This window comes from Haliotis cracherodii, unplaced genomic scaffold (assembly GCF_022045235.1).
Source record: "Haliotis cracherodii isolate W230 unplaced genomic scaffold, xgHalCrac1.p SCAF_16, whole genome shotgun sequence".
In the NCBI taxonomy this organism is placed as follows: domain Eukaryota; kingdom Metazoa; phylum Mollusca; class Gastropoda; order Lepetellida; family Haliotidae; genus Haliotis; species Haliotis cracherodii.
In genome coordinates, this window is record NW_027266271.1 from 25,811,752 (window position 1) to 25,838,955 (window position 27,204).

At 38.8% G+C, this 27,204-nt stretch overlaps 2 protein-coding genes across 3 annotated transcripts in view; one reads left to right on the plus strand and one right to left on the minus strand.

Annotated features, from left to right (window-relative positions):
* Positions 1 to 15,678, minus strand: part of LOC139464004 (double-stranded RNA-specific editase 1-like) — a 224,287-nt gene extending 208,609 nt beyond the window's left edge. The window contains exons 1-3 of one of the 2 annotated variants that reach the window (XM_071245500.1): positions 15,565 to 15,633; positions 10,832 to 10,907; positions 2,810 to 3,127 (exon numbers count right to left, since the gene is read on the minus strand). In XM_071245500.1, coding sequence (XP_071101601.1) covers positions 2,810 to 3,092 — 283 coding nt within the window. In that variant the 5' untranslated portion in view covers positions 3,093 to 3,127; positions 10,832 to 10,907; positions 15,565 to 15,633. Of the gene's footprint in view, positions 1 to 2,809; positions 3,128 to 10,831; positions 10,908 to 15,564 lie in introns of both variants that reach the window. The other variant, XM_071245498.1, reaches the window with a different exon arrangement.
* Positions 15,679 to 18,296: 2,618 nt separating this feature from the next.
* Positions 18,297 to 25,052, plus strand: LOC139463509 (heme transporter hrg1-A-like). Its single transcript, XM_071244779.1, has 3 exons — positions 18,297 to 18,439; positions 20,293 to 20,460; positions 24,527 to 25,052. Exons 1-3 carry the CDS (start codon positions 18,301 to 18,303, stop codon positions 24,703 to 24,705), a joined length of 486 nt encoding a protein of 161 aa, XP_071100880.1. The 5' UTR covers positions 18,297 to 18,300; the 3' UTR covers positions 24,706 to 25,052.
* The last annotated feature ends 2,152 nt before the right edge of the window (positions 25,053 to 27,204 follow it).

Genomic DNA, 27,204 nt, shown 5'->3' on the forward strand with positions numbered 1-27,204 from the left:
ACTGTTCATACAGAGCACTGGGCATGGGGAATGTGTCACGGGTCTCAATACAGTTCATAGGGAGCACTGGGCATGGGGAATGTGTCACGGGTCTCAATACAGTTCATACGGAGCACTGGGCATGGAGAATGTGTCACGGGTCTCAATACAGCTCATACAGAGCACTGGGCATGGGTAATGTGTCACGGGACTCAATACAGTTCATACAGAGCACTGGGCATGGGGAATGTGTCACAGGTCTCAAAACAGTTCATAGGGAGCACTGGGCATGGGGAATGTATCACGGGTCTCAATACAGTTCATACAGAGCACTGGGCATGGAGAATGTGTCACGGGTCTCAATACAGCTCATACAGAGCACTGGGCATGGGGAATGTGTCATGGGTCTCGATACAGTTCAAACAGAGCACTGGGCATGGGGAATGTGTCACGGGTCTCGCTACTGTTCATACAGAGCACTGGGCATGGGGAATGTATCACGGGTCTCAATACAGCTCATACAGAGCACTGGGCATGGGTAATGTGTCACGGGACTCAATACAGTTCATACAGAGCACTAGGCATGGGGAATGTGTCACAGGTCTCAAAACAGTTCATAGGGAGCACTGGGCATGGGGAATGTGTCACGGGTCTCAATACAGTTCATACGGAGCACTGGGCATGGAGAATGTGTCACGGGTCTCAATACAGCTCATACAGAGCACTGGGCATGGGGAATGTGTCATGGGTCTCGATACAGTTCAAACAGAGCACTGGGCATGGGGAATGTGTCACGGGTCTCAATACAGTTCAAACAGAGCACTGGGCATGGGGAATGTGTCACGGGTCTCAATACAGCTCATACAGAGCACTGGGCATGGGGAATGTGTCATGGGTCTCGATACAGTTCAAACAGAGCACTGGGCATGGGGAATGTGTCACGGGTCTCGCTACTGTTCATACAGAGCACTGGGCATGGGGAATGTGTGACAGGCCTCGATACAGTTCATACAGAGCACTGGGCATGGGGAATGTGTCACGGGGAATGTGTCACGGGTCTCAATACAGTTCATACAGAGCATCTCACAAGTGTGTCTTTTGATATCAAACATTGTTCATAAAAGTTGAAATATGTTTTATAAAAAAGTCACTTGATGAGAGTTTATTTATTACCCAACATCATTCTTCCAACTTCAGTTTTGTGTGTATAAGCAGTGTCTTGAGAGTGAAAATACAGCTGATCAGCATCAGTTGCAGAGATACTCGCGATGTCATGGGATTGTGATGTCATGGTAACTGATGATGTAACAATGCAAAAACCTGGTATCATCACTATTTGAAAGTGATTCATAAACACATGCTTATGAATATGATATAGTCTCTGGACTCAGCTTTTTGCCATCATGAACACACTTAATCCACGGTGTATCATAAATTTGGATATTCAGAAATTAAAAAGGGAATTAATAATCAATGAAAAGGAAAGGGTACATACTTTCTAACCTTTCTGGAACTAAATCTTGTGGTCATATCAATGATTTAGTTCACCAATAAGTTGTCATTGACAGATTAACTCCAGTAATGTGAAAAAATCCGGAAATGTTTGCAGACTAAGATGCCATTGCTTGCATTTTCACAATATACATTACAGAGGCGAACATGAGTTAAGTCTTGTATATAATCTAGTTATTCCAGCCTCTGTCTAAAACTATTTCGTTCAGTGTTATCACATATGTTAAAAAGTTAGTTTATAAATATATCGAGATCTCACAACAGCGAGACTCCTTTCAAGATGCCAGCACCCAGCGAGTGATCGCATATCGATGTCGCCAGGGTTAACTGGTAAGTGATGTTCTATGGGATAGTATATGTGACTCAAGGGAGGGAGTGAGTGAGTGAGTGAGTGAGTGAGTGAGTATGGTTTTACGCCACTTTCAGCAATATTCCAGCAATATCACAGCAGGGGACACCAGAAATGGGCTTCACACATTGTACCCGTTGGGAATCGAACCCGAGTCTTCGGCGTGAAGAGCGAACGCTTTAACCGCTAGGCTACCCGACGGTCCCATGACGCAAGGGAGGTAGGTTGCTGGGGAATAACGGTTAGATGTTAGCCTGGTTGAGAGTGCTGTTGTGTGCACACGTACATGTCGTGTCATCAAATATATAACCAATAAACAACGTTGACTCAAGATATCATCGTTGTGTCATATTCTGATCTAACAACTGTTACTAGATGAGCTTACTGGACCGAACAGAATTTACTAGACTCAGGCTTCGGACTAGTGGTTTTAGTGAGACTGATATTTTAATTGTAGTCAACTGTAAAGCAGGGTTTGCAGACAGGCAGTTTCACTGGATGCTCCTGGCAACATGTTGTGAACACAAAACCACACAGGCCTACAACTAGAACAAGGTGACATGTCACCTTCACTTACAAGCACAGGATGTCGTGCTGGTGAACACACATGCTGACATCAAATGTATTATGAAGGCCTCTCCATAAAAGGGAGATAACTCAGATATGAGCTTGCGTTACACCATTTTCAACATTATTCCAGTCATGTCATGCATCAGCTTTAATGACGCAGTGATGTAGGTCGTAGATATTCACTACTTTGGTGAAAACCAAAATCATGAGTATGAAGCTGATAATCTTGGTGAACCTTAAATTCAAACCCATGACCAGAGGATCCTGGTATGTCTAAGGGATGTAACTCTAACTGTATAGCAGAGGGATTGGTCACGCAGACATAAAAATACAAAATGTGACAGACCATGCTTCAAGTGACTTGGCCATAAAGAAGGGCAGATAACTCTCGGAACATACCTTCATCTGGAACGTAGAGAATGTTGTAGACTTCTTTCAGGGCCTTCTCAGCTGCATCTTGCTTGGCTGTCTTCTTGGCCAGCCCTGATCCGATGAAACTCTTGTCAGCAAGGCTTAGTGTCATCTCAAAGATCTTTTGAAGGTTGTCTCCCTTTTCCGCTGTCAGTTTGTAGACAGCATCTCTCCTCATCTCATTCAACAGCATGACGGGATGTTTGTTAGAAATCGTCAGCTTTGGCTCAGGGCCTACCGTATTTCTGCACTGTTCAATCAGGGCATTCATAGCAGCTCTCTGGTCAGCTTCATCAAGCTGTTGATCTGTAGAAACGGAAGACATTCGTCATCCCCAACATGTAGAAGCACTAAGACTATCGTCCTTCAATAGGAATGAGAAAAGTTTTACCCCGTTTCGACAAAGATATAAAAAAACATATTCTTGCTTCTCAGAGCATGATTTGATATAAACATGCAAATTTTTGTCCCAATATACAAATAATATATACAAATAAAGTTTAAATATTTAGAAACAAAATTTAAACTAATAAAAAGAGGCCACCTTTACATCGAATATTTTCTTACAGTACATTTAAACAATGTGTTTTTGTTAATTTTAGTATTTTCCTATTCCAAATCTCACAAAATCACAACTGTCAAAACAATACTAGCTGAAAAGGCCTGAGCTAAATAACAAACTTTCTGAAAGGATTCAAAAATAAGCAAATCAAATTATTAGTGTCAATTGTATCAAGGAAACTCTACCACCAAGGAGTAATATGATCAAAGGGAAACCATGGGCTGGGAAAGTCAAGACCAACAACATGTAGGGTGTTTCCTACTGGAGATAGTTTATTGTCACTGACGAAGTTGGTTGGTTGGTTGGTTTGTTGTTTAACGCCGCACTCAGCAATATTCCAACTATATGACGGCGGTCTGTAAATAATCAAGTCTGGACCAGACTATCCAGTGATTAATATCATGAGCATCAATCCACGCAATTGGGATCGATGACATGCATCAACCAAGTCAGCGTCACCTTTTACGGCAAGTATGGGTTGCTGAAGACCTATTTTACCCCAGAATCTTCACGGGGCTACTGACGAAGTAAACTCATGGAATGTCTCTACACACACAATTAGTAAATATTCAATTTTCAATATTCACAAATAAAATACATTTTGCCTGATAATATAATAAAAAGATATCAGTGCAAAATCTGATACCTGGCTTATTGATGTATTTTCAGATCATTTAGCAACAGCTGTGGGTAACTTGATTTATTCCGGAGTTGACTATATGTAACTGAGCCTCAAGATAGTGAGACCAGTGGTCGATAGTGAGAGCATTGAATAACACATGGTCTAGAGCAGGTGTGAATATTGATGTAACTATCACATTAGTATTGACAAGGTTTTTCGTTTGTGTTCTGTTTAACGTCGTGCCTTATTATTATTATTATTCCAGCAGCCTTTAAATAATCAAGTTGGGACCAGACAATCCTGTGATCGCTTTGTGAGCAACAATCCATGCAGTTGGGGTACGATGACATGTAATCAACCAAGTCATCGAGTCTGACAATCTGATCCCATTGGCTGCCTCTTACCACCAGCATAGGATGCTGGGGACCTACCTACTCTAACCCAGATTCCCAAGGGGTGTTGACAAAGTTGAAACACAATTGCAGTACTATTGAAATGCCTCAATAGTCGGACGTATTGTTACACCCCTATTGTTGAGCCTGGTAACTCATCTACACGTACTTCACTAGCAGTGAGTCGGTAAGTGTAGTTAAATGCCTCGTAGGGGAATATTCTAGCAACATCATGGCGGGGGACACCAAAAATGAGCTTCACACAAGCCGGGACACGAACTCAGGCCTTCTCCCTGACAAGTGAACGTTTTAACCACTAGGCCACCCCACTGACAAAAGAAATCTAACCACAAAGCAAAGCACCTATATTTTGACCTATCCAAAGATGGCTATTGGGCAATGGTTATCATAAACCGGTCATACAGTCAGTTTGGATAAGCGCTGCTTAGAACAGTATTTCAGTTATGTCACAGTGTTACATCAGGATGTGACAGGAAGACAGGTATTGGACGTTTACAACTTTGGTGAGACCCATGAACAGGGTGTGGTGCTGACAAATACAGAAACACTCAGGATGAATCGGGGACACAAACACCTCTGTTTCTGGGACTCTAAGGGAAACAACTCTGCATAGAAGACTGTCACAGCGTACATGTTGGTTGGTTGGTTTGTTGTTTAACGCCGCACTCAGCAATATTCCAGCTATATGACGGCGGTCTGTAAATAATCCAGTCTGGACCAGACAATCCAGTGATTAATATCATGAGCATCGATCCACACAATTGGGATTGATGACATGCATCAACCAAGTCAGCGAGCCTGACCACCCGATCCCGTTAGTCGCCTCTTACAACAAGCACAGTCACCTTTTACGGCAAGCATGGGTTGCTGAAGACCTATTCTACCCCAGAATCTTCACAGGTCCAGCATACATGTGAGCAATTCATTTTGCTGTCTTGATTCTTACTCTGTTGAACATAAATTATTTTTTCGGATACGAGCATCAACACAAAACACGACATGTTATCCTGCTCCTTCACATCCGGCAGCCCCTAAAAACATAAGGTGGACCTTGTTCTTACATGTGAGGAAGGGGGTGTTTACTTGTGTGGCATATTATTTAGAGAGCCTGAATGTCTATTTACATTTGAAACCTTCCACATAAACTACACACAATATTATCTCTTTCATATTGGCAATATTTTGATGCCTCTACAAGTTTCAATTGATAAGTTTAAGAAATATGATTCTCAAAATAAACACTTCCATGTATACAATTTTCTTTTATGTTAACATTACCTTCCAGTTACTCACATAATACAGGTCCTACAGTGTTTGCATGTACTAATTGGCCTGTAAAGATTCGGTAAAATCATTAACATCGTGTTTAAACATTTACAGAAATGACTGCAACTACACACAATTGTAAACTTTAACACATAGTGAGTGGGTGGGTGGGTGCGTGCGTCCAGTTCAGCTCATCAGCTTGATGTGGGAGGAAAGCCTGAAGTATATGCAGGTGCTAGATGTTAACCATTTTAGTGAAACCCAAAAGCATGGCAGGCTGCTGACAAATCTAGAAACATAAATCAAGGCAAACCGTGATTCGAGCCCTCGATTATAGGTTTCTGGCGTGCCCAAGGGACACTACTCAGCACAGCGCAATGTAGTGCCTTAGACGACTGGGGCACCCATGCCTGCTTTTGCTTTCAATCCCACCACGATCATAGGTTCCTGACACACCTAAGGGAAGCAACTCTAGAACACACATGCTCCCTGTGACAGATACTACAGTGAAACCTGACAGTACTGTTCATGATATATGGTGAATATATCGTGTATGTAGACGTATGTAGAGGTTTCAGTGTATGATGGATTCTAACACATGCTGCAAGATGTTCTTATTTCATACGCAGGATGCACCCTCACAGGAGACCACCCTCGCAGGAAAAGCCCTCACAAGACACCCTCAAAGGATACACCCTTGCAGGATACACCCTCAGAATATACCCTCGCAGAATACATCCTCACACAATACACCCTTACAGAATACTCCCTCACAGAACACACCCTTGCTGAATGACCTCTCCCAGGATACACACTTGCAGAATACACCCTCACAGAATACACCCTCACAGAATACACCCTCGCAGAATACACCCTCACAGAATACACCCTCACAGGATACACCCTCACAGAATACATCCTCACACAATACACCCTTACAAAATACTCCCTCACAGAACACACCCTTGCTGAATAACCTCTCCCAGGATACACCCTCACAGAATACACCCTCACAGGATACACCCTCACAGAATACACCCTCACACAATACACCCTCACACAATACACCCTTACAAAATACTCCCTCACAGAACACACCCTTGCTGAATAACCTCTCCCAGGATACACCCTCACAGAATACACCCTCACAGGATACACCCTCACAGAATACACCCTCACACAATACACCCTCACACAATACACCCTTACAAAATACTCCCTCACAGAACACACCCTTGCTGAATAAACTCTCCCAGGATACACCCTCGCAGAATACACCCTCACAGGATACACCCTCACAGAATACACCCTCACAGGATACACCCTTGCAGAATCCACCCTTGCAGGATACACCCTCACAGAATACACCCTCACAGAATACACCCTCACAGGATACACCCTCACAGAATATACCCCCACAGGATACACCCTTGCAGGATACACCCTTGCAGAATACACCCTCACAGGATACACCCTTGCAGAATACACCCTCACAGGATACACCCTTGCAGAATACACCCTCACAGGATACACCCTCACAGAATACACCCTCACAGAATACACCCTCATGGGACACACCCTCACAGAATACACCCTGGTGGGACACACCCTCACAGAATACACCCTGGTGGGACACACCCTCGCAGAATACACCCTCATGGGACACACCCTCACAGAATACACCCTCGTGGGAAACACCCTCACAGAATACACCCTGGTGGGACACACCCTCACAGTATAAACCCTCGTGGGACACACCCTCACAGAATACACCCTGGTGGGACACACCCTCACAGAATACACCCTGGTGGGACACACCCTCACAGAATACACCCTCGTGGGACACACCCTCACAGAATACACCCTGGTGGGACACACCCTCACAGAATACACCCTGGTGGGACACACCCTCACAGAATACACCCTGGTGGGACACACCCTCACAGAATACACCCTCATGGGACACACCCTCACAGAATACACCCTCATGGGACACACCCTCACAGAATACACCCTCGTGGGACACACCCTCACAGAATACACCCTGGTGGGACACACCCTCACAGAATACACCCTCATGGGACACACCCTCACAGAATACACCCTGGTGGGACACACCCTCACAGAATACACCCTCATGGGACACACCCTCACAGAATACACCCTCATGGGACACACCCTCACAGAATACACCCTGGTGGGACACACCCTCACAGAATACACCCTGGTGGGACACACCCTCGCAGAATACACCCTCATGGGACACACCCTCACAGAATACACCCTCGTGGGACACACCCTCACAGAATACACCCTGGTGGGACACACCCTCACAGTATAAACCCTCGTGGGACACACCCTCACAGAATACACCCTGGTGGGACACACCCTCACAGAATACACCCTGGTGGGACACACCCTCGCAGAATACACCCTGGAAGGACACACCCTCGCAGAATACACCCTCATGGGACACACCCTCACAGAATACACCCTGGTGGGACACACCCTCACAGAATACACCCTGGTGGGACACACCCTCACAGAATACACCCTGGTGGGACACACCCTCGCAGAATACACCCTCATGGGACACACCCTCACAGAATACACCCTCGTGGGACACACCCTCACAGAATACACCCTGGTGGGACACACCCTCACAGGATACACCCTGGTGGGACACACCCTCACAGGATACACCCTGGTGGGACACACCCTCACAGAATACACCCTCGTGGGACACACCCTCACAGAATACACCCTCGTGGCACACACCCTCACAGAATACACACCCTCAGGAGATACCGGGCAGAATGGTCCCAAGCACACATACTCATAGTAAAAACTTACTGACAGAGGATCAAAAGGCTACAGTGCTTGACCTGCCTGATTGATGGTCATCGTACTCTACATACTCTAACATATAGATTGCTGGTCATGTCATCAACCACTGGTTTGCCTGTCCCTGACTTTAGTTCCACAAGGCTGCCGTCAAACAGCTGGGATACTGCTGACTGGGGGTGAAACACTGTTGGACGTACTGATTCTGTGCAATGTCATATCTGTCACTAGTTTGGTGACTACTTCACTGCACTATATCACACATCAAATTGAAATAATATCGTTAATCATTAGCTGTATCATTTTTCCTTATCCAAATACAAAATATTAAAACTAATTTGCAGTAAATTTACATGATTAGTGAATGAGTATGGTTTAAGCCACTTATATCATGGCAGGGTATACCAGAAATGGGCTTCTCAGAGTGTACGGAAGCTGGGGTTTGGGTGTGTCAAACTAACACCTTAGCAACTGGGCTACCCCACTGCCCCTACACAAAATTAAGAAATAGTACCAACTCTCCGAGGTCATACGGGGAATACAAATATTTTTTGGAAGATACAACAATTTTAAGAGATAGTTGCAAAAGCAACAGCTACTCAAAATTGTAAAAAGATGTCAGTTTAGTAGACATAATTCAGATTTGTAAAATTCACGTATGTTCAGATTTTTTTATAAAGTTATACAGCTATACACATTAGCATGTCACAACTTAAACAAATGAGAGAGAAAGCTGTGTTAATGAACTGTTGTACATCAATCTTCAAATTAATTCAGCAGTCTAAGGATTAATCAATAACTGGCATACAAATGTGTCACTCTCCGGGAACATCTGATTCTGTTATATGAACTCATGACAAAAGTCGCTTCTTTAGAACCATGGATAACATTTACATTTAAAGAAATTGCTTCAACTAAATCTCCTCGTGCAGATTTATCATTCCATGAACATACTTTTTCAAATTCTCATTCTACATGTTCTAATCTAAAGTAACAAAGTTTGATCCACAGTAATACCCTCTTCCTTCAGATCTCAGTGTTTCCGCCTCTCATCCTCCCCTGCGATGAAACTGACAAAGATCTGAACGAAGCTGCATCAACTCTGTTTCAACAACAGTCCTGACTTCTGCTGAGCGGGCCACAAACACTGTTACCCAAATGGACTTGAAATGCTATCTCAATGCAAATGGCTGCACTTAACAAGTGAATGAGTTTTCATTGAACATCGCAACCAATCTAGCTTGCCACATACATTGAGACGTGATTGGACATTCGCTGCGATTAAACATGATAGAGTCAAGAGGATCGGGTTTATTATACTGATAAAAATTAAGTCTGATGCTAGGAATTATTTTAGGATCTAAGAACAATCACAACGTAAGAGTCAGGGAGCATGAAATGATACACTATATGTAGGGGTGTGGCCTTTCAGGAATTAGTCTCTCAACGTGGGCGTAATAGGCTCAGGTGTTTTCTCGCTATTTTCTCAGTACAAAATAATAATCCCCAAATTCTCATCAATTTTCAATATGACCAAATTTCACCAATACATTGCAGCAAAGTCTTAACCATGTTAACCTCAAATTGACTTAACATATTTGTAATAATCCTAAGACTGAAGTATGCATTGATACTGGCTCTATCCCAAGACTGCATTAATACTGTCACTGTGCTAAGACTGAAGTATGCATTGATACTGGCTCTATCCTAAGACTGCATTTATACTGCCTGTCTCCAAAGATTCCTGAATTTGTCTTACTTGCAGATTACACCTCAAATACGACTCAACCAGCATCCTACCCATCTTCAATACCACCCCGCCACCCCATCCCCCAAATCCACATCCCCTTCACACAGGTAATGACTAACTAACCACACACTGAATGGGACCGATGTCACTTAAACATATTAGAAGTCCATTTGATCTAACAAAGATTTGTGAGCAGGTATGGGTCAGTATTTCGCATCAGAATATTGGTGCACATAATCTAACCTAGTGATGCATCATGGGCAACAAAGCACAATGCTGAATGGTCACTTCCTTACCCACGATGCATTACTGGGCTGGGCTATGCTCAACAACAGTACTTGATGCCAACACTGCAGAAACACAGCAATTCTGGCCAACAGAATTCAATTTAGGGTTCAAAATGGCAAACTGCAATTTCTTTTCAAATTTCTGTTCTTGTCACCCAAAAAAGACATCTCAAATCAGTTGAAATGCTCAATTGGCTGAGAAAAACAGGGGTGTCGATGAACGTGCAATCTGCCGTTGACGCCAAAACAGTGAAATCAGATCTTACCAAGTCATATACATATGACACTTTCAGCCTCCAGGCTTTTTAAATATGATTTCCCTTGTGTAGCCATGGCCAGAACCTTTCACACAGATAAATGACAGAAATAATTATTCATCACATTAAACAAAAGCAGAGAACATCCAGTAATCATGACTATGTTATGTGAAGTTAGTCCATTAACAGTCAGAGATAACAATGATGGAGATTTGGGGTCCAGACTGTTTGAAACTAAGCCTGAAAGTCAAGGTGTCCCTGCCATTGCCCTCATGCTGAAAGTTAAAGAAGTTCCTAGATTCAGATATAGGGGCAATCACAAGGACCCCAGGACCACTGTAATATTGAACATCACAATGGATCATTTCAAGAAACAATCCAGCTGCAGTCTAGTTATTCCAGCCGAAACTAGTCAGAGGCCCGATTCCAGTGTTTGAAATAATTTTAAATCCCAAAATGAAAGTCAGGCAGCGGACCCATTTATGTTGCCTGCCCATCTTCACAGTGACCTGCCCGCATTCAGACATTCTTTAAAAATAAGAGACAAATCACGTCTTTGATCAGTTGAAATAATGCAAACAATCACTTGAGAATCTACAAGGAGTTATAAAAAAACTGAATATGTAACTAGTCTTAAAATTATCTGTCAGACAGTCAGGCAGGTGGAGGAAAATTTCATGCAGCCCAACAGAAAAGTTACCAGCCACGGGCAGACGGGCAGGCGTGCAGGCAGTTATTTCGGACACTGCTTGAGTCTAGTACAAATTCATTCTGTTTAGTTAGCTAAGCTGATGAAAGCCTATATCATGTGAATGATATCAGCCAAAAAATTCCGTGAAAAAGAAACAAAGACATGTTAGGCTTGTCAACACAAATGCCTTACACACCGGGACACTGATGATGCAGAGTGCAGCTGGTCTGCTTATCCAGAGAACAGTCATCTTCCCAAGACAAGGGAATTAACTGACTATAAAAGTCCAGTTTCAACCCTTGCCAAACTCGGCTGGAATTATGGAATTATATTTTGGCTGGACTAACGAGTCTATGCATAGTCCAATCAAAACCCATAACAATATCAACATCTTGTTCATAAACTGCTGTGCAGATTTTGGTCAACTGCAGGATTTGCAAAGCATGCGTACCGTCAACCAATATTTGTTTTAAAACAAGTTGCTCACATCCACTTCGTGAAGTAAGACCCATTTTATTACAATAAAGATCTTGATTATCGATCAGATCGTCTTCACTGAGCACAGCCATTTTGTTTGAAGCAAAGCGAGTGATATGGGAGGTGGAAAGTGATTGGTCAGTGGGAGGGACATAGAAGGGACATAACTTGTAATAGCCACTGGTGGCGCCATGCCACTGGTGAGCCCAGAAATTCCAGCCTAGTTCAGCAAGGGTGGAAACTAGACTTTAACAGTCAGTTAAGTCCCTTGCCTCGGGAAGATGCAGAAAGTTGTCACCCCTGAACACTAGTGAAAGTTCAAGAAATAACAAAAATTAATTTAATCTCGATAATACAATGTGAACATGTTACAAAAAAACAAAAACAAAAAACATGTTTAAAATATAACAAGCTGTGGTTATGCTCTATAAACAGGAAAGAAATATATTTTTGTGAATGTTGTTGTATCATATATTATTACCATTGATTACATGTTATGTGAGTTATCAGTAAGTGTGACTGCAATGAAGAATATCAAAAAGAAAAGTCGCAGAAGAATGGCTCAGAAAATGGATAGGTCATAGCTTGTAAAATAACATCCACTGCCACTAATGTTTTGTTCCCATCAAATAACTCATCAGTTTGACAACTGCTCACAATCTCTCATGTTACCACTTTAAACATTCACTCTGATATTGTAAACAAAAAGTATTATAAGGTCTGTAAATCATATTGAAATTATCCAAACAACTAGAATTAAACACTTTCATAATTCTAAGATTATCCAACATAATTCATTGGAAATTTCACTTCTCAACAGATCCAGCATTATTGGCCGAGGTGTAGGTATGTATACATGTTTTGGATGTAATTATATGAGTAAGAACACCATAACGAAAGAATGGTTCACTATGTTCAAGGCAGATTTTGAATTCAAGTTTAGTCAAAGGGAGACAATCCTTTGTATTGCAACAACTTGATAACACGCAATATTTTCTCAAGGCTCTAATTTGCATAGAATTTATGTGTGAGCTGGGTCCTAAGTTATATTTAACATTGTTACAGCCACATGACAGGGAACACCAAGAACTGGTTCACCCATGTGGGAAATCACACCTGTATCTATTACCCGTGAAGATCCGGGGTAGAATAGGTCTTCAGCAACCCATACTTGCCGTAAAAGGCAACTATGCTTGTCGTAAAAGGCGACTAACGGGATCAGGATCAGGCTCGCTAACTTGGTTGATGAATGTCATCGATCCCAATTGCGTGGATCGATGCTCATGATATTAATCACTGGATTGTCTGGTCCAGACTCGATTATTTACAGACCGCCATCATATAGCTGGAATATTGCTGAGTGCGGCGTAAAACAGCAAACCAACCAAACCAATTACCCTTTGGGTTGTGTGTAGGCTTGTATGTTTGTTTGTTGTTCAAGCTAAATTTAGCAATATTCCAACTATATAATCGTTGACTGTAAATAATCAAGTCTGGACCAGACAATCCAGTGATTGATACTGTGAACAAAGATGAACATTGTCTGTTGACTGAAGACATGACTTTCAATACGGGCAAAGCTTCACGGTGTCCTTTCACCTCCATCAAGTTAATGGCTATGATTTATTGCTTTATTGTTTAACGCTGTACTCAGCAATATTCCAGCTATATGACAGAAGTCTGTAAGTAATCAAATCTGGGGTACATCAGGGTAGGTTAACATGCAATCAAGGCTGACCACCCAATCCATTAAGTCGCCTCTAACAACAAGCATAGGTTGCTGGGAACCAATTCCAATCTAGAATCCCAACAGGCTGACGGATATACAGGAAAACATGATGAACAGATTAAGTCATTCAACAACAAACACAACAACTTGTCTTAAGTGACTGGGTACAAAGGGAATATTGATTGTACGGAAGCCAGTGGTAGTGAGTCTTGTAATAACACTAGCATGATAGCACTCTGGGTTGGCTATAGGTTGGTTGATTGATTGTATAGTAAAAATCTTCAACTTCAGAATAATGTAAAACGATGAACATTCACATGTATACATTCACCTGCAACAGTATTCTACAGTTCAAGAATCCCCCTAGTCCTGCACCATGACCGTGGAATATATTTATTTTATGAAAAAATAATAATCTAGAAATGCATACAAAAGCAAGTTTAGCCAGCTCAAGCTAGCTCTATTCTGAAATCAGCATAGGGAATTTTTTTTATTTTTAGAGTCAAGAAGGATATTGTGTAATATAAGATTTCAGAGACTAAATGTTAGTCTAGAATCCCCCCTGCATTCAAAGCTATTTCAGAAAAAGTGTTTTCAAGGCTGCAATATCACTATTCCAAATGTTCAATAGAGCCACTATTTCCTGAGCAGACACATTAAAAAAACATCACTGGAGAATCTACAATCATAAATTTGGTACAGATGCATGTAACAAAACAGCTATGTCTATATCTTTATTCATCAACCTACATTCCAGTTATAATTTAATTTGGTAAACAAATAACCCATCAAAGAGAGAGTATGATTCTTGGTCAAGTTTTTAGTGTAGGTCATCTCGTTATAAAATGTATAAAACACAGAGTGAACCATTACCAATACATAAATACATTCATTGAAGTTTGAAGACATTGAATAATAAATTGTAAGGGATTCATAAATATGATGAAATATTAAATATTGGCCTAAATGTTATATCATTGAATAACTCAATTAAGTTAAACTTACACTGGAAAGTTAATAGATAAAACTTGTTTTAGAACATAATAATTTCAACCTTCATTCTAAAATGATAAAAATGACACCATGATGAATTAGAACAGTTAGTGTCTTCCAACTTGTGAATGTAAGAATCTGTATCCTGGATGTGTAACTACTCACTTCCACATGCTTAAATATCATCCAAAACAAGTATACCAGTACTATCACCATGGTTACTGGTAACAGAGGTATTCAGTGAGTAACAGAAACTCAGAAGTTTATCATTGAAACATGTTAAACTTTGTTGAACTCGGAACATAAAACTAACCTCCTAGCAAAATAATATTTTCTGGGAAATGTCACCGAGATTCTTAAGGGTTATTGGGGCCTAGAGTAGAAATGTGCGATAGCTTTTCAGATTTTTAGAGGAACATGACCCTCGACCTATTATTGAAGGGTTGTGATAAATTAAACAATCTCATTTTAGTACTTAATATGGTACTCCTCCAAATAAACTATGGTCATCTTACACTTCTCACCGTTACATAAAATGTTCAATACTCTTATAGAAACAGATTAAGGAGCTTAACCAATCTTATCCTCTTTACCTCTACTGACGTCAATAAATACACAGATCGTATATTATATATAGCAACTACACAGCTGACTATCAAGGAACATAAAAAGAAATATTGTACAAACGAATTCATTAATTTCTGTCAAGTCTTTGATCATGTAAAATCGAATCTTATTTGCATCAATTTGTGTATGAATCCAAGACCAAGGAATGGATACTGTTCTAGCTGCCTGACTTTATCTTTCCCCTAAACTCCTGTGCAAATAACAACGGTCTATATGAAAACAAACCTCCGGTGCCCCCATAAGTAAACGAAGATTCGTCTTGTTTGGTGCTGTCCATTGTAACGAGATAATGGGAAAAACAGAAAGAGAAACTTGAATTGATTGATTCCGGCGGTGCTTCTTGCTAGCGGAAGTAGAGCTTGCGGCACAATATTCTACTATCTTGACAACTCTCTCCAAATGTTGAAACGTAGTGGCACTGCATACGATCTCGTTGCAAGAGGAAGAGCAATACATTCCATCTTATAACGATATAATTGTGGTTGATAATTAATTTCAGTAAAGTGTTTATGTATATAGGTGTAATGTTGATCAGATAAACTAACAAGCTCTTTGTAGTACTTTATTTTTTCTCTTTATCTTTATTTCAGCTCAACTCCCGACACCCAAGTTAATGCAGTGATGTCGATCTGGTGTACAAACGAGGTCTTTATCGTAATACCTGGTAAAGGAAAAGAACCTCCGGCCATCTCCCGACACCCACGATGAAGCATTGGTTGTTTCTTGTTTTAACCGGCGTTTTTGCAAAGCACATTTAGGCTCTCGCCTGATCTCTGCTGATATAAGTAGTATTTTGACAGTATTTTTAGAATATCGTCTGTCATTTTCGAGGGTGTTATATCGTAAATATTACCCCAAACAAGTGGAAAGAACATCCACAGTTGGGAGGCTGTTTGTTGCAATAACCGCAGCCTTAACAGATTAACCAGTCACGTGAACTTCTTTCAAGAGAGAGAGAAAGAGAGAGACAGACAGACAGACAGACAGACACAGGCAGACACACAGAGAGGACTCCCTGGATTTGGACAAAGCTGAACTTACGGCCGGCATTAATCAACCACGTGTGTTGCTTAGATCAATCAATCCTGTCTTTTATCCAACCAATCAAGCTTGTTGCCGAATATTAACCAATCATGTGTGATACCTATATTAACCAGTCATGTTTGTTGCCTATACCAATCCATCCTACGTCTGGATAAACGAATCATGTTTTTTGTCTAGATGAACGAATCATGCGTTTTGTCTAGATGAACCAATCATGCGTTTTGTCTAGATTATCCAATCATGCGGTTTGTCTAGATGAACCAATCATGCGTTTTGTCTAGATTATCCAATCAAGCGGTTTGTCTAGATGAACCAATCATGCGAGACAGATTGCACAACGGCGTACTCATTTTCAGGGTTACGTCAAATTTGACGAATTTCACGCAAAACCGGCGCAATGTTAATAACGTGACAGTATCTGTATCGATGTATAGCCGTAAGATGGGCTTATGAAACAATTCTAAATTAAAGATTTAGGCTGATTGGATAGATTCTCTTCTGTACAAAATCCCATGTTCCTTACCGACATAATGCTGTCAGATTGAATGGGGACGTTCCAGCAAGAAATGCCCCGTGCCTTTATATCATCTACAATATAATTTTAGGTTCTTGGTTTTAGGTTTTATTACTTTATCGTAAATAAATTACCAATACTTGTTACAAATAAAACCTAACATAAACGGTAAAAAAATAAAAAAATGCACAAAATAGCGTTTAAGAGCATGACTTTTTACAAATTACGGGCGCGCCCTCGCAAATTTAGTTTTGCTTACAGTTCAAATTGCGCCCCAGGGCCCACTTGCACAAAGCGCTCTTAGCGCTAAGATGATCGCAACTCCCATACTTTAACATAGGCTTACAATAGTCTTAGCGCTAAGAGCGCTTTGTGCAAGTGGGCCCTGGAGTATGAACCAAATAACTGTTAAACGTGACCCTGCGTTGCTAAGCTTTTATTTATTCCAGGTTGATGTAATTTGAATCTAACATATCCGGCATTTGTTAGAGACCCGGCGTTTATTGTGTTGTTTGGAACCTGTGCTTATCCGAGGTCGGCGCCGATTTGGGCATCCGGCGCTTATTAGAGGAAATATACGGTATATAATAAATCACCCCCCGACTTCGCAACAATATAGGAGAATCGGGACAACCACATGATCAAAGCAATACAAACATAATAAAAGGCAGGTTTAATTGTCTTACCTTGGATAACAAAATAACACATAACTTTGTTCCTTGTTCCTCTGAGATACTATGGCTTGGATAAATTTTAGATTTCTTTGAAATTTTATACGTAAGTAAGTATAACTGTCGCGAATATGTAATTCGTCATCATGAATATGAAATGGAAACTTTATACAATCTAAATAAATAATTATCTCCATACAGCTTGGTTCTTTCTTAGGGTTAATCAATTGAATTACGAAGGTAACGGGGGGTTAGTACCGGTAGGAGTAATGCCGTTGTGTATATCAAATAGAATAATTGTGACAATGGTATATTAAGGTTTCTTTGCTTTGATGGATGAATGCATATTTTTTAAATTACAAAAACGGAATTGCATACAAAGCCTCCGTATTGCTGACTATAAATATGCTGTATCAACATATTGCAGTTACGTGCCTATTGCTACAGACAATAAATTGTTATACGTGGGCTGTAAAGTTTGATGTGGAAAACTGTACACGTATACATACTTGTATTCATCCCCAACTGTACATATACAATGTGTGACAATTTGTCCCAAACACTAACATAATATTAATGAATCAGGTAGCCACATGCTGATCTTACGCTCTCCTAAAAAAGACTTTTATCAAACGTATATATAAGACTGCTTTGATGTAGATTTCGGGCAAGAAAGTATCCTTCAAGTATGTTGCTAGGTAAATAGTACATAATAAGTTCCCATTACTCAAGATGGCCGCCCCCAGCGACTGTGGCATCAAAGCAAGGTTTAGTTTTAGCATTATTGGAATTGTGGTCGGTGTATCCATATTTTTGACATTTGGACTTCACTACAAGAACTGGAACACGTCACTGTGGGGTTTGCTGTCGGGTATGTAGGTTGTCATCTCCCCAGCATTTCGTTACATATTTTGAACTCCGTCGGGGTAAAATATGTCAACAAAATGACTACGCAATATGGGCGAATATAAATGTAAGCAGTGTTCGTTGTTTGAACTAATCAATCAATCGGATTAGCAATACTTTCATATTCAAACGTCACCCATGACCCCTTCATGTTTGTTTTGGTAACTGAACGATGAATAATTATAAGGTTGAAAACTACCCCGCCCCAAAAGAATAACAACTCATCTTGTGACACTGGAATATACCATGAATACTTAGTTGACATGGCCTGTGTTCTTAGATGCTGAAATTTTCACTTGTTATATCTCTCAAACATAACAGTCCAGTGAGACTTCTTAAAATGTTTTGTGGGAATGGAGCTTTTTTTTAAAAAAAAGAAGACTTTACTCACTTCCTAGTACCAGCCAAACCTGCCTAGCTTATTTGTTATTCCTCGAGTGGGTCCATTTGTAGGGAACTAGTTAGTGACACTACCACATTACCTCTTTTGGTCACGACCCACAGCTCAAAGTATGAGACAAGGTCCGAAGGTCCGAAGGCCAGGAACCTGCCAACTCGGTCATTCCAAACCTTTTTCACCAACAATTTAGTTTACTCTATGAAATATAAATAATCTTAGACAACCATTCAAAATTACTGTTGTCACATTTTGAAAATAGTTTTAATGGTGATAGTTTAATATATGGTGGTGTTCATGTTGTCTAGATATGTGTTTAATGATAACTTAGCTTCAGTAATGTATAAAATGAATAAGAAAATGATCAGTTTTAGCATGTGTACAAAGTAGCTAATGAATAAATGTACCATATTATCACTGTGAATGAGTTGCCCAAAATTATTGTGAACAGGTCTGCCATAAGTTATGAATGTGTCCCCATGTGTCCCCAACTATATTCCCACATGGCACCACAATTTGCTTGGCAGAGTTCAGGCATGATTGTCATCCTGTTTCTCAGCACCACATTGGTATTTGTAGGTATCACCAAAGTGGTAATTATCTACAACCTGCATTGTTTTTTGTTTTTGTTTTTTAAATATTTTTTTATTCAATTCAGTATATGACATTACAGAGTTATACATTGATTAGCACGTCTTGGGGTATACTTATTAGGTATAGGTTACATACCTATATAGCATGTATAGCAGACAGCAAGTGAGCAAGTTTAAGTTGGTGTACAGCAATGTTTACAAATGGTGAAACGGGCAGGCTACATTTGCTACAACCTGCATTGGTACAATATTTGGTTCAGTCCAGTTGTTATCACATGACTCGAAAGTGTCTTGGTACGAATATTTATCAACATGTTATCCCTGATGACTGGTGCCATATCTCTCTTTGTTGGCTTAAAAGCCTTACACATTTTGAAACATGTATTACTTTGGACTTTCCTCCCACATTAAGCAGACATGCAATCATATGATTACCATACTTTTGAAAGCAGGGCCACACATTTTTTATTTTTCGTTTCATAGGCCCATGGACCCTACTGAAAAGAAGCTGGAAAAGAAATAAATTAATATTAAAAATACATATTTTGATTTTGTTAGTAATATAGACCCTCTTATTCAACATAAAATGTTACATATAAATTCTATGTCTACTTCACAATCAGTGATTCAAGAAGCCAGCTGTAGTAAGACTACTCCACGGCAGTAAGACTTTTCATAAATATATATAATGATTGACATAGTTATTTATTTTTATTTTTACTTCGACCGACTTTGTGTGGAAAAGCTGGAATAAATCTGTGAAACATAGAAATAAAAATTAAGATTGTGTGGTCCAGCCAGCTCTCTGACACTTTCCTCTACTTACAGGCATAGCAGCAGCATTGGCTCTGTTTGTCCACATTCAGTACACCAGGAAGGTATGGCAGACATTTCCCTACAGACTCAAGTACTGGATGTTGTTAGGATGCTTCATACAACTGGCGGGGGTCTGTGGCTTCGTGGCCTACATCACTCTGGCTGTCACCTTGGGGCAGGGTAAGAAGGCATTCACTTATATACCAGTAGTGGTAATACCTTTGTCCAAGAATACAAGAATTCATAATACTTTTTTATGGATAGCAAATTCTTTTATTCTTTGTACAAGGTTTCAGAATTACTTCATGCTCCTTCATCAGGTGAATACTTAGTAAGTGCAAAGAGTACTATATATATCACGTCAGTTGAATACTTAATAAGTGCAAATAGTACGATATATATCACATCAGGTGAATACTTAGTAAGTGCAAATAGTACTATATATATCACGTCAGGTGAATACTTAGTAAGTGCAAAGAGTACTATATATATCACGTCAGGTGAATGTTTAGTAAGTGCAAATAGTACTATATATATCACGTCAGTTGAATACTTAATAAGTGCAAATAGTACGATATATATCACATCAGGTGAATACTTAGTAAGTGCAAATAGCACAAAATATATCACGTCAGGTAAATACTTAGTAAGTGCAAAGAGTACTATATATATCACGTCAGGTGAATGTTTAGTAAGTGCAAATAGTACTATATATATCACATCAGGTGAATACTTAGTAAGTGCAAAGAGTACTATATATATCACATCAGGTGAATGCTTAGTAAGTGCAAAGAGTACTATATATATATCACATCAGGTGAATGCTTAGTAAGTGCAAAGAGTACTATATATATCACATCAGGTGAATGCTTAGTAAGTGCAAAGAGTACTATATATATCACATCAGGTGAATGCTCAGCAAGTGCAAAGAGTACTACAGTAAACTACGGTTATAACGAACTCAAAGGGACCACTAATTTTAGTTTGTTATAACCGTAGTTCGTTATAAGCATATATACAGCATATATACAACCAATGGGCGGGACTAAAATTAAGTTTGTTATATAGGTCAGTTCGTTATAAGCGTGTTCATTATAACCGTAGTTTACTGTATATCTATCACATCAGGTGAATACTTAGTAAGTGCAAATAGTACTATATATATCACATCAGGTGAATACTTAGTAAGTGCAAAGAGTACTATATATATATCACATCAGGTGAATACTTAGTAAGTGCAAATAGTACTATATATATCACATCAGGTGAATGCTTAGTAAGTGAAAATAGTACTATTTATATCACATCAGGTGAATGCTGAGTAAGTGCAAATGGTACTATATATATCACATCAGGTGAATACTTAGTAAGTGCAAAGAGTACTATATATATCACATCAGGTGAATTCTTAGTAAGTGCAAAGAATACTATATATATCACATCAGGTGAATACTTAGTAAGTGCAAAGAATACTATATATATCACATCCGGTGAATACTTAGTAAGTGCAAAGAGTACTATATCTATCACATCAGGTGAATACTTAGTAAGTGCAAAGAGTACTATATATATCACATCAGGTGAATACTTAGTAAGTGCAAAGAGTACTATATATATCACATCAGGTGAATACTTAGTAAGTGCAAAGAGTACTATATATATCACATCAGGTGAATACTTAGTAAGTGCAAAGAGTACTATATATATCACATCAGGTGAATACTTAGTAAGTGCAAAGAGTACTATATATATCACATCAGGTGAATACTTAGTAAGTGCAAAGGGTACTATATATATAACATCAGGTGAATACTTAGTAAGTGCAAAGAGTACTATATATATAACATCAGGTGAATACTTAGTAAGTGCAAAGGGTACTATATATATAACATCAGGTGAATACTTAGTAAGTGCAAAGGGTACTATATATATCACATCAGGTGAATACTTAGTAAGTGCAAAGAGTACTATATATATCACATCAGGTGAATACTAAGTAAGTGCAAAGAATACTATATATATCACATCCGGTGAATACTTAGTAAGTGCAAAGAGTACTATATATATCACATCAGGTGAATACTTAGTAAGTGCAAAGAGTACTATATATATCACATCAGGTGAATACTTAGTAAGTGCAAAGAGTACTATATCTATCACATCCGGTGAATACTTAGTAAGTGCAAAGGGTACTATATATATCACATCAGGTGAATACTTAGTAAGTGCAAAGAGTACTATATATATCACATCAGGTGAATACTTAGTAAGTGCAAAGAGTACTATATATATCACATCAGGTGAATACTTAGTAAGTGCAAAGAGTACTATATATATCACATCAGGTGAATACTTAGTAAGTGCAAAGAGTACTATATATATAACATCAGGTGAATACTTAGTAAGTGCAAAGGGTACTATATATATCACATCAGGTGAATACTTAGTAAGTGCAAAGGGTACTATATATATAACATCAGGTGAATACTTAGTAAGTGCAAAGAGTACTATATATATAACATCAGGTGAATACTTAGTAAGTGCAAAGGGTACTATATATATAACATCAGGTGAATACTTAGTAAGTGCAAAGGGTACTATATATATCACATCAGGTGAATACTTAGTAAGTGCAAAGAGTACTATATATATCACATCAGGTGAATACTTAGTATATGCCTAATGTGACAAGCTGGAATGTAGGTCATGGGGAAATTGTTTCTATTCTAGCCATTACAAAAGATTGTGTCTGAGATCACAACGGCACTTGTCCCCCAAAAAGCAATTTATTTGTTGCATTGTTTTAGGCATTTTATTATTGATGCAACCATTCTTTCCTTGTTTTACCATACAGTGTATGATAACCCTCAACTTCCACTGTTGGTATTTGGCAACCTGTTTCTTCAAAGGAAAAATAGAATAACAAAAATTGCAGACAACATTGCTGGGCTTGATTTTATCTTGGGAACGATGATTGTTATCAGATAATATAGGAATCCTGCATGTGACAACAGTCGTGACTTCCCTGCCAATGAATAGTTACTTTTTGGCGCTGACTCCATGTGTTGAAATTGAGAACAGGTCATGCCGATGATTCCTTCATGCTGCTTCTTGAGTGGCAGTAAGACCTGATTTAAATGAGATTGGTTTGTATAATTCTTCTAAAAAATATTTAAATGTGAAAGACAAGATTAGCAACAATAATTACTTGATATTATGTACCTTAACAGTTTGTATTCCTCATGGGTTTTTTTATGCTGTGAATGTAATTATGTAACAAACTACTAATAATGTATTTTATCTTGATTGAGAATAATCCCTCTTGATGCTGTGTTGTAACATTCGTGACCAGCTCGTGTTATTCCGGGACAAGCCGAATAGCGACTCATGCCCCTCTCGTGGCGATTTTTGCGACGGGGTTCCGTCTTAGCGCAAACAGGCATACCTAAACCAATTGTCAACTCGTTGCGTAATGGTTCACACATAATTCCCCGTATATTAAATATATTTCAGATGCAATTTAAAGCACATCTGGACATACAGAATTATACAGTATGTTTGAACACATTTAACTGTGAAGTGGGTACATTTTTAGATGCAAGACATATTTAAAATCAAATATTATTTCTGAGGGATTCTTTGACAAAGAACTTCAAATCATATGCCGATTCTGATTGGTTTGTCGTATCTTCGCACATAACATTCATCGAGAGGGGGACGAGTCTTCTTGCAGGTTAGGGAAAGGGGCTGGTGGTGAGGAATGGTGTTGTAAGGGCAGACATGTTTTCCTGCCCTCAGCACAAGGGTGGGTTAATGGTTAGGTGTACAGATCAGCCTTCCATGGTAAGAATATGCCACTGGAAATAGGAAATCTACATTTACGAATTTATTTTGTAATACCAGAACAATCATTGTGTCTTTTAATAATGTGAAAAAGAATACACTGGTACATAAGTAGAAAAACAACAACATTAAATGTTCTGATAAACTAAATGAAAATAAATCATGAACCACACTCTGAAACTTACTTGGAAGTCATTGCGTCATTGTCAGACAATTGAAAAGATATTCCACAGCTAAGTGTGGCAAGAAAAAATACATGTTAATGTGTTATTAATTTTTTGTTCATTTGACTAACCCTAGACACAGCTTCTAAAAAAGTCTGTAAATTAACATAAAAAATATAATAATGTGTCCTTGTCCCCTCCAGTTTTCGTCATCAAGTTTGGTTTGTTTGTATGTTCAGGTCTGATCGTCTACGGCAACGGCTACTACCTGACGTCAATATGGTGCTTTATGACATGGAAATGGGGGTTTCTCCTCTTCTACTTCTCACGGTCATATAAACGATTGTACGGCGACATCTACACCATCCTCCCTCAAGATTCCAAAGACAACATCCATGGCTACTACTCTGACAGTTGAACCAAGGGACACAGTTCATTTCATACATGCTGAGGGGGAGTTGTTTATCGTACAAGAAAACACTGCTGGAAGCTGCACCCCTTGTGGTTTATTCTTCTCCTGCAGTGTTTTATTGTACAGACGCAGCCCCATGTGGTTTATTCTCCCTGCAGTGTTTTATAGTACAATAAAAAATGACCATGAGTCATTTATTGCTTATATGGGATATCAACAATATTTACAACCTCTTCAAGGATGTTTATACAATTTACAAGCTTTGAAAAATATTCAACCGTTTATAAACAATGATGACTCCCTGTATACTATTTCATCTGAGCAATGTTGGACAAGTCCATTTTATGAATGGGGGGGGGGGGGGGGGGGGGGGGGGGGGAGTTTAGTATTTCTGAATATTCTCACACTCATCAACATGATCAAAACGATAAAAAATTACAGTTAAAACAATCTAAACAATGTAACATCAGTAAAGATCCTTTATTAAAAACATACTCACAACTCTCTAAAAAATAGCATCATCCAATTTAGGATGTCATCAAGAAGCGAGCGTATGTTGGAATGATGTCATGATAGAACAATGTTTTATCATGAAAAAAAACACACCTCGTTCTTCATTGTTCTTTGCGATTTATCGCATAGCTATCTTATACATTTGTATATCAACATTTAACATGCCAAAGCTGCTCTATTTACAATACTACGACGTGGGAACAGATATAAATCAAGTATTCTCATATCAATGCTTGCCATTAGGTTTTAGTAGTGCTTGCCAGATTATAGCTTTGTAAATATGTTTACTTTTATTGCTTTTTATATTATTGGACAAATAGGAAAATAGTTGAAGTACATCCTTACTTTGTTGACGATATTATATTTTTGTGTCACTTGTCTCATGTACCATCAAAACTATGTGTTAATACTTTACCTAGTGTTTGGTGTATAACCATAAAAATTATGTTAATATTTATCTATTGTTTGGTGTATAACCATCAAAATTATGTTAATATTTACCTATTATTTGGTGTGTAACCATCAAAATTATGTTAATACTTTACCTAGCGTTTGGTGTATAACCGTCAAAATTATGTTAATATTTACCTATTATTTGGTGTATAACCATCAAAATTATGTTAATATTTACCTATTGTTTGGTGTGTAACCATCAAAATTATGTTAATATTTACCTATTGTTTGGTGTGTAACCATCAAAATTATGTTAATATTTACCTATTATTTGGTGTGTAACCATCAAAATTATGTTAATATTTACCTATTATTTGGTGTATAACCATCAAAATTATGTTAATATTTACCTATTATTTGGTGTATAACCATCAAAATTATGTTAATATTTACCTATTGTTTGGGATGTAACCATCAAAATTATGTTAATATTCACTTATTGTTTGGTGTGTAACCATCAAAATTATGTTAATATTTACCTATTATTTGGTGTATAACCATCAAAATTATGTTAATATTTACCTATTGTTTGGTGTGTAACCATCAAAATTATGTTAATATTTACCTATTGTTTGGTGTGTAACCATCAAAATTATGTTAATATTTACCTATTGTTTTTTGTGTAACCATCAAAATTGTGTTAACATTTATCTATTGTTTGGTGTGTAACCATCAAAAGTATGTGTTAATCCTTTACCTATGTTTCGTGTTCATCAAGATCACTGAAAGTCAAGAGAGTGTTCAAATTATCGACTCTACAAAATAAAACGGCACTTGTCCGTTTGAAATTATTGTAATCAATAAGGCTGATATTTGAGTATGGATTAAGTATAGATGGACTCAAGTTCTCGAACAGGGTAGGTAACTCACATCCTTCACTTCTGAAATCGGTGATGAGTTCACTCACCAATGTCTCTCGCTGTAAATTGTCATCAGCTCGCAATGCATCATTGATCTGCAATGACTAATTATCTTTCTTCAATATACAGTAAACTACATTTAAAACTAATACAATGATAACAAACTGACGGATATAACAAACTTATTTTTTAGTTCTGGACATTTGCTGTATATATGCTTATAACAAATTATGATTACAGAGAGCTAAAATTAGTGGTCCCTTTGAGTCATTACAACTGCATTACTGTATTAGTATTGGGTTATTACCTAAATGCCACTATATATATAAGATCATATTCTCTACGTTATTAACGAAGTCTAAACCAAATAAAATCAGCCAGACCATCAAAGATTGCATGGTTTATAAGTTGGCCATCTGAGACGTGAGCCGCACATCTCGGGTGGTCGGGCAGGTGGGTGTGTTAAACACTGTGTGATAATACCATTTATATCAGGTACGGGAGTCCAGGTTGAATTTCAAACGTGGGTACTTGAGTCAATTATTTTCTACCCTCATGATCGATTTTGATTTCTTTGTCTGAGTCACTTGTGTGTGTCTTTGTGTAAATGTATAGTGCAGTTGTTATGGTGATGCCTGGTAGAAGTAGGATCAATAACATATAATCCATTTCTCATGTC

Bases quoted from the DNA above. Each gene is read 5' to 3' on its own strand.
- LOC139463509 (XM_071244779.1), top strand. From the start codon at position 18,301: ATGGCCGCCCCCAGCGACTGTGGCATCAAAGCAAGGTTTAGTTTTAGC. The intron at 18,440-20,292 runs GTATGTAGGTTG...CTCTACTTACAG, and splicing joins ACTGTGGGGTTTGCTGTCGG to GCATAGCAGCAGCATTGGCT. The intron at 20,461-24,526 runs GTAAGAAGGCAT...TTGTATGTTCAG, and splicing joins GGCTGTCACCTTGGGGCAGG to GTCTGATCGTCTACGGCAAC.